This window comes from Polyodon spathula, chromosome 20 (genome assembly GCF_017654505.1).
Source record: "Polyodon spathula isolate WHYD16114869_AA chromosome 20, ASM1765450v1, whole genome shotgun sequence".
NCBI lineage: Eukaryota > Metazoa > Chordata > Actinopteri > Acipenseriformes > Polyodontidae > Polyodon > Polyodon spathula.
The window spans coordinates 16,934,700-16,946,798 of NC_054553.1; the positions used below are offsets into that span (position 1 = coordinate 16,934,700).

Sequence of the window (12,099 nt, forward strand, 5' to 3'; positions counted from 1 at the left end):
AAATAACGTGTGTAAATAAGCAGGAGGAAAAAGCTTGCAGTCCCATTTTGACAGATTTAAACAAAGGGATAATTTTTTTGCAACTATTAATGATGGTAATATAAGGACAATTTCATTAAGATTATTTTTCTTCCACCTGTGTGCTAGTAAGTTTTTTCATCCTTCTAGAATCTTGCTTTTTTTAACGTCTGTAGCTTCCTTGTGTTGCAGACCATATCCCACAGAAAAAAAGACATAACACACCCCTCTATTTATTTATTTATTTATTTATTTATTTATTTTACGGCTTAATTTGGCTCCTAGCGGTCTCACTCGGCCATTGAATGGTTTTCTCTGCTTTTTCCAGAGAAAAAAACACTAGGGACCTGTGCTTTATGTCTTTTTGATGATGTTGGACAGAGTCCGACATAGGACTGGAAAGGGAAAATCGTAATGTCGGACCTGGTCTGACAAAGGACAGCAAAGGGTTAAACATAAAACAATACATTTTAATCATAACAGTATATCCCCACAAACCATTTTTTTAAATACACCCCAAAATAATACACAAACAACAATAATAATCCATTCTTCCCCTCTTTTCAATTAAACACACAACCATACATTTATCAGCTTTGTCCTGCCCCTTATTTACACACAGGGCTCTACCTGCCACAGCATCATTATTTGTGAAAACAAGCACAACTATTAATGTTATATAACTAGTAACAAACAATGCAGAAATTAAGCTAGGCTCAAATTGCATTTTGGGAATAGGACCTTGATACATCTGTCCCCATGTGTTTTGAGTAAATAAGAGTCCCAGTCATTTGAATCTGCTCAGTGGTGAGCAGTGAGGTTTGATCCCAGCATCGCTGTGAAAGATGATCCTTCTGCACTGTCTCGTGAGGTTTGATCCCAGCATCACTGTGAAAGATCATCCTTCTGCATTGTATGGTTTGATCCCATCATCACTGTGAAAGATCATCCTTCTGCATGTTTTTTTGTGGTTTGATCCCAGCATCACTGTGAAAGATTTTCCTTCTGCATGGCCTCGTGTGGTTTGATTCCAGCATCACTGTGAAAGATCATCTTTCTGCACGGTCTCGTGTGGTTTGATCCCGGCATCGCTGTGAGATCATCCTTCTGCATGGTCTCGTGAGGTTTGATCCCAGCATCACTGTGAAAGATCATCCTTCTGCATCGTGTGGTTTGATCTCAGCATTGCTGTGAAAGATCATCCATCAGAATCGCATGGTTTGATCCCAGCATCATGGCGAAAGATCATCCTTCTGCACGGTCTTGTGAGGTTTGAGCCCAGCATCACAGTGACAGATCATCCTTCTGCATAGTCTTGTGAGGTTTGATCCCAGCATCGCTGTGAAAGATCATCCTTCTGCATGGTCTTGTGTGGTTTGATCCCAGCATCACTGTGAACGATCATCCTTCTGCATGTTTTTTTGTGGTTTGATCCCAGAATCACTGTGAAAGATCTTCCTTCTCCATGGTCTGCTGTGGTTTGATCCTAGCATTGGTGTGAAAGATCATCCTTCTGCGTGGTTTTGTGAGGTTTGATCCCAGCAACGCTGTGAAAGATCATCCTTCTGCATCGTTTGATTTGATCCCAGCATCGCTGTGAAAGATCATCCTTCTGCACTGGCCTGTGTGGTTTGATCGCAGCATCACTGTGAAAGAGCATCCTTCTGCATGGTCTTTTGTGGTTTGATCCCAGCATCACTTTGAAAGATCATTCTTCTGCATCATGTGGTTTGAACCCAGCATCTCTGTGAAAGATCATCCATCTGCATCGTGTGGTTTGATCCCAGCATCATGGCGAAAGATCATCCTTCTGCACAATCTCGTGAGGTTTGTTCCCAGCATCACGGTGATAGATCATCCTTCTGCGCGGTCTTGTGAGGTTTGATCCCAGCATCGCTATGAAAGATCATCCTTCTGCATCGTGTGGTTTGATTCCAGCATCGCTGTGAAAGATCATCCATCAGAATCGCGTGGTTTGATCCCAGCATCGTGGCGAAAGATCATCATTCTGCACGGTCTTGTGAGGTTTGATCCCAGCATCGCGGTGACAGATCATCCTTCTGCACAGTCTTGTGAGGTTTGATCCCAGCAATTCTGTGAAAGATCATCCTTCTGCATCGTGTGGTTTGATCCCAGCATCGCTGTGAAAGATCATCCATCAGAATCGCGTGGTTTGATCCCAGCATCGTGGCGAAAGATCATCCTTCTGCACGGTCTTGTGAGGTTTGATCCCAGCATCGCGGTGACAGATCATCCTTCTGCACAGTCTTGTGAGTTTTGATCCCAGCATTTCTGTGAAAGATCATCCTTCTGCATCGTGTGATTTGATCCCGGCATCACTGTGAAAGATATTCCTTCTACATGGTCTTGTGTGGTTTGATCCCAGCATCATGGCGAAAGATCATCCTTCTGCACAATCTCGTGAGGTTTGTTCCCAGCATCGCAGTGATAGATCATCCTTCTGCACGGTCTTGTGAGGTTTGATCCCAGCATCTCTGTGAAAGATCATCCTTCTGCATCGTGTGGTTTGATCCCAGCATCGCTGTGAAAGATCATCCTTCTGCACGGGCCTGTGTGGTTTTATCGCAGCATCACTGTGAAAGATCATCCTTCTGCATTGTCTTTTGTGGTTTGATCCCAGCATTGCCTTGAAAGAGCTTCCTTCTGCATGGTCTTATGTGGTTTGATCCCAGCATCGCTGTGAAAGATCATCCTTCTGCACGGGCCTGTGTGGTTTGATCGCAGCATCACTGTGAAAGATCATCCTTCTGCATTGTCTTTTGTGGTTTGATCCCAGCATCGCCTTGAAAGAGCTTCCTTCTGTATGGTCTTATGTGGTTTGATCCCAGCATCACTATGAAAGATCATCCTTCTGCATCGTGTGATTTCATCCCAGCATCTCTGTGAAAGATCTTCCTTCTCCATGGTCTTGTGTGGTTTGATCCCAGCATCGCTGTGAAAGATCATCCTTCTGCATGGTCTTGTGGTTTGATCCCAGTATCGCTGTAAAAGATCATCCTTCTGCATCATGTGATTTGATCCCAGAATCGCTGTGAAAGATCTTCCTTCTCCATGGTCTTGTGTGGTTTGATCCCAGGATCACTGTGAAAGATCATCCTTCTGCATCATGTGGTTTGATCCCAGCATTGGTGTGAAAGATCATCCTTCTGCATGGTCTCGAGAGGTTTGATCCCACATTGCTGTGAAAGATCATCCTCCTTCTGCGGTGTGATTTTATCCCAGCATCCCTGTGAAAGATCATCCTTCAGCACGGGCCCGTGTGGTTTGATCCCAGCATCACTGTGAAAGATCATTCTTCTGCATGGTCTTGTGGTTTGATCCCAGCATCGATATGAAAGATCATCCATCTGCATGGTCTTTTGTGGTTTGATCCCAGCATTGCTGTGACAGGTCATCCTTCTTCATTCAAAATAGAGATTGAGGTCAGTTGATTCCTGCAACTGTAATAATTGATCTTCATTTTACCTCTTTACAGCGATGTTTTACATTCATGGATAGAGGATTCAGCTTCAGCCTGGTAAACGATTACATCTGTGGCTTTAGCTTGAAAGACCCAAAGGTACATGTTCATAGTTTTTAATGGCTATGTAAAATTTCCATTGTTATGTTTTTTTAGCATGTAGGTGTATTTGAACTATATTTTGTACTTTATGACAAATGCATGTGTATTCTCCCCCTCAGTCAAAAAGGAATTAGGATTTTAATAAACAGTATTGCTCTATCTCTATGGCATTGATAACAAACTCCACTTTAAGCACTAAAATACAAGTGACACCTCATCCATACAGCAGAAATGGATTGGGAGGGATAGTATACACAATCCTCCTTAGAATGGTTTCAGATGTGTTGTAACTATGTAATTTTTCTGTTTTAGATACTGACTGAGTTCAAGTTTGATTTCTTACTAACGGTATGCAGCCACGAGCACTATATTCCTCTGAATCTGCCTATGACGTTTGGAAAAACAAAACTTCAGAGAGTTCAAGGTACATGTATATTTTTTAATTGTATATAATAATGTTATATATAATGTATATATATATATATTATATTATATATATATATATATATATATATATATATATATATATATATATATATATATATATATATATAGAGAGAGAGAGAGAGAGAGAGAGAGAGAGAGAGAGAGAGAGAGAGATGAGGCTATATTTGCAGAACCATTCGAAAAAAAAGGAATAATACCACAGTAGTAACTTCAAAAAGTGATAATTCCTCTAGAGGAAAATATACTTGAACTTTGACCCATTCGACTCCTCAAGAGCATCACTTTCAATTCAAACACAAAATGTATTGTTTTCAATCACTTGACAATACAGACAAGACATTTGTATCTCCGAGAAACTGGAGAGGAACGGGAAATTAACAACAAGGTAAAGGCAATCATCCAGATACTGCTGAACCTCGTCTTCTTTAATATTAGTATCAAAAGGGTACCCATGTAGTATACACAATAATAGATGGGCCTCTTCAATAAGTTACAGGAAAATAATTCCATCTTGGGTTTCTATGACAGTTTATAAATCACTCGACCGTCTGTCTCATAATTTATTGTTGAATCTGTATAATGGTTTGAAAAACAAAGTTGTTTCTTATTTAAAAACAACAAAATCCCAGGTTCCTTACATGCTAATCCCATGACTATGGTTATACATTATTATATAATATATTATACATTATATAACATATGCAACCAGTTTTTATAACAGGTAAAACCAGTTTTACATCCCTTTTGTTTAATTAAATTGCATGCTGTGTGTTTTATATCTTTCTTTTGTATATGTTGATTAGATATTATATCATATGCTGTGGAACGTTTCAGTGCAGTAGGTAGGTGTCACCACACCCAGTATAAAATTAAATGATAATTAACATTTAAAATACTGCATTGCACTAATGACCATAAACTAATGAAATGTAAGCATGCTCAGAATAATCACTTCCTATTTAACCTAACCAGATTAACAGAACATTAACTTTTGTTTTGTATTTTACATTTCAGCACAAACTATGCATTTCACTGTACATGTTGTTACGTATTTATTTTCACACTACATTATGGTACGTTCAAGTCAGTCTGTTCTGGTATGGCCATTGCTTTTAAACTGTTTGCAGTCTCTAGAAAATGCTTAATGATGTACATTATACTTTTTTTTAACATTTGCTGTATGAAAAACAAAAAACTAATCTTGGATTAGGACTGTACAAATTACAAGAATTCCAGGTATCCAAGTTCATATGCAGATCTTGCATGTTTAAATAGATTAGACTTTTCTGAAGTAACGGTACATTCTGTAAAAAAGCCTGTTTGTTTCATCCTTGCTGGTGTAATATTTGTTGCAGACATGAGTCTGGAGTACAGTCTGTCTGAAGAGTACTGTAAGAATCATTTTCTCGTTGGCCTTCTCCTGAGGGAGCTGGCCGTTGCCCTCCAGGACTGTTATACAATCAGGCATGTGGCAATCTCTGTGGTGAAGAACCTCATGATAAAGCATGCGTTTGATGACAGATTTACAACATACAAGGTGAGTCACAGTGCCTGCATCCAACATGATACAATAATCAAATTAAATGTTGTATCCCATGCTTGTGACTCGAAAAGAGGACAGGGTCTCCCCCTGGCTTGTAGAGAGAACCTCGCAGTGGTGAGAGAAGACAGGGTCTCCCCCTGGCTTGTAGAGAAACCCTTGTGGAGGTGAGAGAGGACAGGATCTGCCCCTGGCTCGTAGAGAGACATCCTCGCGGAGGAGAGAGAGGACAAGTTCTCCCCTTGGCTTGTAGAGAGACATCTTTGCAGAGGTGAGAGGGGACAGGGTCTCCCCATGGCTCTTAGAGAGACACCCTCCCCTTGGCTCTTAGAGAGACCCTTGTGGAGGTTAGAGAGGACACAGTCTCCCCTTGGCTCACAGAGAGATCCTCGTGGAGGTGAGAGAGGACAGAGTCTCCCCTTTGGCTCCTAGAGAGACATCATCGCCGACATGAGAGAGGACAGGATGTCCCCTTGGCTCCTAGAGAGACACCCTCATGGAGGTGAGGCCTCTTAAAACTTAAAACTGTTTGTTTTTAATTCAAGAACCAGCAGGCAAGGATCTCTCTCCTATACCTACCCTTGTTTGAGCTGCTCTATGGAAATATGAAGCAGCTGGCTGCGACGGACCCCCTTTCACTCCACACAGGCATGCCTGCAAGTGTAAGTAATATACTGGGAGCTTGGGGCATCTTAAACAAACCCATTCATTTGTGATCATTTTGTGGTAATTCTATTGTATAATATTCAATAAAAACAGTTAATGTGGACTGCTGTGATGTGCATGGATATCAATATAAAAAATGATCTCCTGTGTATTGTTTGAATTATTTTGTGATTATGCTGAAAATGCTGCACAACTGCAAAGAATCTGTTCCTTAAAGAGGTCTATTGATAGCTATTTAATTTCCTTGTACTGTCACAGGCTTCCAGAGATGACTTGATGTTTGCTTTTCCATCGACACTTCACAATAGGTCAAGTAACATGATAGACAAAGACAGTGGTGCGTTAACTATTCTAATTGTTTTTTTAATTGATTATTCATATTTAGTTGCAGTTGCAGTGTATGTTCAAAAGCCTGTGATACAACATTTTTTTGATTCCCAGGATACGGTGCCCAGAGTCAGAATCGACAGGTAGTGAAGCGTGAGGACTCCCGCATCTCTTTGTACATGGAGCCGAGTGTGTCTGACACTACTGATGGGGTAATGGATGCATTTGAACCACAGGCAGCACACATTTTGACATTAATTGTTCAGATTCTCATAACCCCTTTCATTTTCCTGATTCTGCAGATCCACAGGAGAAGCTCAGCGGGGAGTAATGTTCCACCGTACAATAAGCTTGACCAACATGAGATCAAAAACCTTCTTATGTGCTTCCTCCACATTATTAAAACAATATCTGAAGGTTGGTGTCCAACAGTGCATGCATTTACATTACTGAAACAATATCTGAAGGCTAGTTTCCAACAGTGCATGGATTTACATTATTGAAACAGTATCTGAAGGCTAGTATCCAACAGTGCATGGAATTAGATTATTGGAACAATATCTGAAGGTTAGTATCCAACTGCATGGATTGCTGCATGTTTCTATTATTTTAGAAGTTCTGTTGTATACTTTTTATACCTTTCCATTCTTATCGTGTTCATAGATACTCTTCTGGCTTACTGGAATAAGGTAACCCCCCAAGAAGGGATGAACTTCCTCACTGTTCTGGAGTAAGTGTTGGTAATCTTTTGAGCGGAATGTTTATATGCTACAGCAGAGTAGACCAGGGTTGTCCTCTAAGGAGCAGCTTTTTACACAGTGTGGGTTGTTTGTGGGTCAGATGACATGAGAAATCCAGGCAGGTGCTTAGATGAGTGACTGCTCACCCTGTAATCAATGGAGGAGTAGCTTATTAGTTATATGAAGGATTTATCTGATAACGGTGAAAAGATTTCTAACATTTTGTAAGTCGGAATCATATGCCAATTCTTGGCATATGTGTGAAGGGTTTTAAGAGCATTTAATGCATTCACTGATGCTCATTAATGTTCCATGTTCTGTTTTTATTTCAGAATATGCCTCTTACAGTTCAGGTACATTGGAAGAAGGAACATAGCCAGGTACTGTATGTAACAAGATCCAGAGATGATGTTATTTTACTTTCAGGAGCACCTGTTTTTACATGTCACATACAGGGGTGTAAGCAGACTTAGAAACTCACACTATCCCTGCATCCAGCCCCAGGTTTCAGAACTGCTCTCAGTAATATATTTTTTAAATGATCAGAAGCCAAGATTTTGAGCCAGTTAACACCTGTCAAGTAAGCAATTCCTCCCCCTGGAGCTGCATGAACCAAAACAAATATTCTAATAGATCTACAGACTGATTAAAGGGTGCTCAGTTCAGAACACTGTTAGTAGGGACCTGATTTCTCAACATTCTGGTTTGTGATCACTGTAATGCATAAACAGGGCCACTGTGAGTTTCTAACCCTGAGTCATGATGCTTTATACAAGTTTCAATGCTTTTTCAATGTTTCCATGCTTTACTCTTCACTGACAACGTCAAATATAGCAGCGTAAACATAGGTCAGGTAATTTATATTGTCCCAGACATGAGGTTATACAGTATCCTTGAAACTTGATAGGCTCTGTTTCACTGACCTGTTGTCTGACATCATATACAGAGTGGTTTACGAGATTGAGGTACTAATTAAGAACAGTACTCTATTTGAATGATCTCTCCATTGCTGGTAGGACGCATGATTTGTGGCTAGCCAAGCATTTTGCTACAGAGCGCAAGTCCCAGACCATGCCAGCAATTCGCAGCAGACCCGGACTGATGCAAGCCAGGCTCCAGCAGCTTAACCTGGAAAACTCTTTCACGCTGAACCCTGGTACGTACTGCACCCTCGCCTCCTTCACACTGAACCCCGGTGCGTACTGCACCCTCGCCTCCTTCACACTGAATCCCGGTGCGTACTGCACCCTCGCCTCCTTCACACTGAATCCCGGTGCGTACTGCACCCTCGCCTCCTTCACACTGAATCCCGGTGCGTACTGCACCCTCGCCTCCTTCACACTGAACCCCGGTGCGTACTGCACCCTCGCCTCCTTCACACTGAACCCCGGTGCGTACTGCACCCTCGCCTCCTTCACACTGAACCCCGGTGCGTACTGCACCCTCGCCTCCTTCACACTGAATCTCGATGCGTACTGCACCCTCAGCTCCTTCACACTGAACCCCAGTGCGTACTACACCCTTGCCTTCACACTGAACCCTGATTCTGTCATGCATAAATATGTTCTATATGTCTAGAGGGTTATACACTGCCCAGTATCCTCACAAGCATTACCATAGATCAGTATTAATTAACCACTGGAAACTTCCTATACCAATAATAACTTGCAGTTCTGGCTACATTTTTAATGATTAAAGCTTTGAATTTGATACTTACAAAAGTATCCACTTTCAAGCAAAACAAACCACAGACAACGCGAATTTTATTATTTTATTACACAAAACAGATCTCTACATAATATTTCAAAGAGAAACATACACCCAACCTTTAGAATATGAATAAACATACACCCAACCTATTGAGAATATGATTAAATGTAATAATAATTTGGATTGTTGGGTTTCTTTTTGTCTTATAACAAATACACATCTATGACTGATTTGAATACTTAAGCGTACATAATATTAATTGTTAATCTTTTCATCATAAATCTAGGGATAATTATGCCAGAATCGCTAGTTCTTATTGAGGTATTATGTTTATTATGGTTAATAATTACATTATGAGCTATAGTAGGTATTTTCTTTAATGGTAATTGATGAGGACACAGATGTGACATAAATCCTAGATATTCAACGTAAATTTGCACGACATGGCCTTTTTTATAGCTTCCCCACATTGTCTAGAGGAAGACATTTCTAAGTCAACATAAACTCCTAGGTCTTTTTCATAGATTCCTTCTTCAGTTTCAGTATCTCTCATATGATATTTATAATGCACATTTTTATTGTCTGCATGCAGTACCTTACACTGTTCTGTAATAAATGTAATGTGCCATGTGTCTGCCCAGTTCTGAATCTTGTCTAGATCATTTTGAATGACCTTTGCTGCTGCAACAGTGTTTGCCACTCCTTTGATTTTTGTGTCATCTGCAAATTTAACAAGTTTGCTTAATTCTTTACCAGAATTAGTCATTAATGTAGATTAGGAATAGCAGAGGACCTAATACTGATCCCTGTGGTTCTCCACTGGTTACCTCACTCCATTTTGAAGGTTCTCCTCTAATCAGTACTTTCTGTTTTCTACATGTTAACCACTCCCTAATCCATGTACATGCATTTCCTTGAATCCCTACTGCATTCAGTTTGAGAATTAATCTTTTATACAGGACTTTGTCAAAAGCTTTCTGGAAATCTAAATAAACCATGTCAAATGCTTTGCAATTATCCATTGTCGATTTTGCATCTTCAAAAAAATCAAGCAGGTTAGTTAAACCATGTTGACTGTCTCCCACAATACTCTTACCATATAGGTAATTTTCCATTATAGTTTCCAAAAGTTTACATATAATAGAGGTCATGCTTATTGGTCTGTAGTTACCTGGTTTGGTTTTGTTTCCCTTTTTGGGGATCAGTATTACATTTGCAATTCTCCAGTCTGTTTTTACAACCCCTGTGTCAAGAGACAGTTGCATGATCTTGGTTGGCGGTTTGTAAATAACTTCTTTCATTTCTTTGAGTACTGTTGGGAGGATCTCATCCGACCCAGGGGATTTGTTTATTTTAAGAGCTCCTAGTCCCTTTAACACTTCTGCCTCAGTTATGCTTATGTCGCTCTCTTTGCTGGCTGCTCTCTTTCAGGCTTAGGAACACCAGAAGCAGATGTTTCACATCAGTCCCTGTTGGAAGGCAACATTGCAACAGAAACCTGCCTCACTGTTCTGGACATTGTTTCCCTGTTTACCCAGAGCTTTAAGGTACGTTGATGCTGCACTAGATTGTGTGCTAAGATGAATAAACACACATCCACTGGGACTGGCAGTGAGGGCTATTCAATAAGTGCTATTCAATAAGTGGTGAGTGAAACGTACTGGCACGCAGACAGGATGAGGATCAGCTATTGATATACTACTGACAACTTTAAACTATTATTACAATGCAGAGTGTCCCAGTACTTGTTGGAGTATGAACCAGGTATCGCTATTGGAGTTTTGGTACACAATATATGTTTTTTTTCCCCCATTTGATAAGAAATCAATAAAAATTGCTTGAAGGTATTTTCATTGTTTTTACCAGCCTGCTGTGTATTGCTGGTAAGCCGTTTGTTAAGAGGTAGGTAGTTAAATAAGGTACTTGGTCTCTTGAAACACTCTAGAATGTCACTGGGTAAAAGGATGCGCTTTGCTTGTCTCCAGACCCAGCTCCTTGACAATGATGGTGACAACCCCCTGATGAAGAAGGTGTTTGATATTTATCTTGCCTTCCTCAAGATGGGACAGTCAGAGACAGCCCTCAAACATGTATTTGCATCCTTAAGAGCCTTCAGCAGTAAGGTAGGTACAGGGCTGTAGATAAGGTGTAAAACAGGTCTCAACAGAAGCATCTTGAAATCTATTGAGTTTAAATTTCCTGCTTTCAAGAAAAAAAAAAAAAAACATTAAGAACTCTTGCTGGCTATTGTATGTTTTTCCCCATGTTTATGATCTCTTCAGTTTTCTGCAGCGTTTTTCAAAGGCAGGGTCTGCCTGTGTGCTGCGTTCTGCTACGAGGTGCTGAAGTGCTGCACATCGAAGCTCAGCTCTACGCGGAGTGAGGCATCAGCCCTGCTGTACCTGCTCATGAGGAGCAACTTTGAGTACAGCAAAAGGAGGAGCTTCCTAAGAACACACCTCCAGGTGAGTACCCTTTACCCTAATGACTTTCCATCACAATCACATGGACAGACTCACATTCACATCTGCACACATGACATGACACTGAAAGCTATAAGCTATGCTTGATTAGAATTGTACTAGTAGAGTAGAGGAAATGTGTACCAAATGGATATGTAGCAAAAGTGTCTCTCAACTAGACCCGTCAGTCTGCTTTGTACTGCACACTGAAGTACAGCCTATCGACTTTAGATGCCAATGAAAACTATTCTATGTAAATCAGACCCCAATATAATTTCTTAGGACCAAAAGAAAAAAATCTAGCAGCCAATGGACCTATACTATATGATTACGGTATCTTAATATTATATGGTATCTTAATATACAGTATATTAATTAATTAGCTGAATAAATACCACATTTACATCTAGAACAGTGTATGCAACATACCTATTGAAAAGGATGTTTGTCAAACATTATTATCTGTATCTCAGTCACAATGTGTAAATTGTAACTATTTTTTTCTTCTACAATGGTATTAAATAAAATACATTTCATGGTGCACAATGGTATAATCTTGATGTGAAGCTGTATGAATCTGCTCTTGGTGTGAAGCTGTGTGAATCT

The 12,099-nt window shown here is 40.3% G+C and overlaps 1 protein-coding gene across 2 annotated transcripts in view; it reads left to right on the forward strand.

The window, feature by feature from the left end:
- The window catches only part of dock11 (dedicator of cytokinesis 11), a 187,251-nt gene that overhangs the window by 121,066 nt on the left and 54,086 nt on the right, over positions 1–12,099 (forward strand). Inside the window, exons 24-37 of one of the 2 annotated variants that reach the window (XM_041220292.1) lie at positions 3,515–3,598; positions 3,914–4,025; positions 4,852–4,890; positions 5,404–5,585; positions 6,134–6,250; positions 6,513–6,591; positions 6,696–6,793; positions 6,884–6,998; positions 7,245–7,311; positions 7,654–7,701; positions 8,338–8,477; positions 10,463–10,578; positions 11,017–11,154; positions 11,314–11,496. In XM_041220292.1, coding sequence (XP_041076226.1) covers positions 3,515–3,598; positions 3,914–4,025; positions 4,852–4,890; positions 5,404–5,585; positions 6,134–6,250; positions 6,513–6,591; positions 6,696–6,793; positions 6,884–6,998; positions 7,245–7,311; positions 7,654–7,701; positions 8,338–8,477; positions 10,463–10,578; positions 11,017–11,154; positions 11,314–11,496 — 1,518 coding nt within the window. The remainder of the gene's footprint in view (positions 1–3,514; positions 3,599–3,913; positions 4,026–4,851; positions 4,891–5,403; positions 5,586–6,133; positions 6,251–6,512; positions 6,592–6,695; positions 6,794–6,883; positions 6,999–7,244; positions 7,312–7,653; positions 7,702–8,337; positions 8,478–10,462; positions 10,579–11,016; positions 11,155–11,313; positions 11,497–12,099) is intronic. The other variant, XM_041220293.1, reaches the window with a different exon arrangement.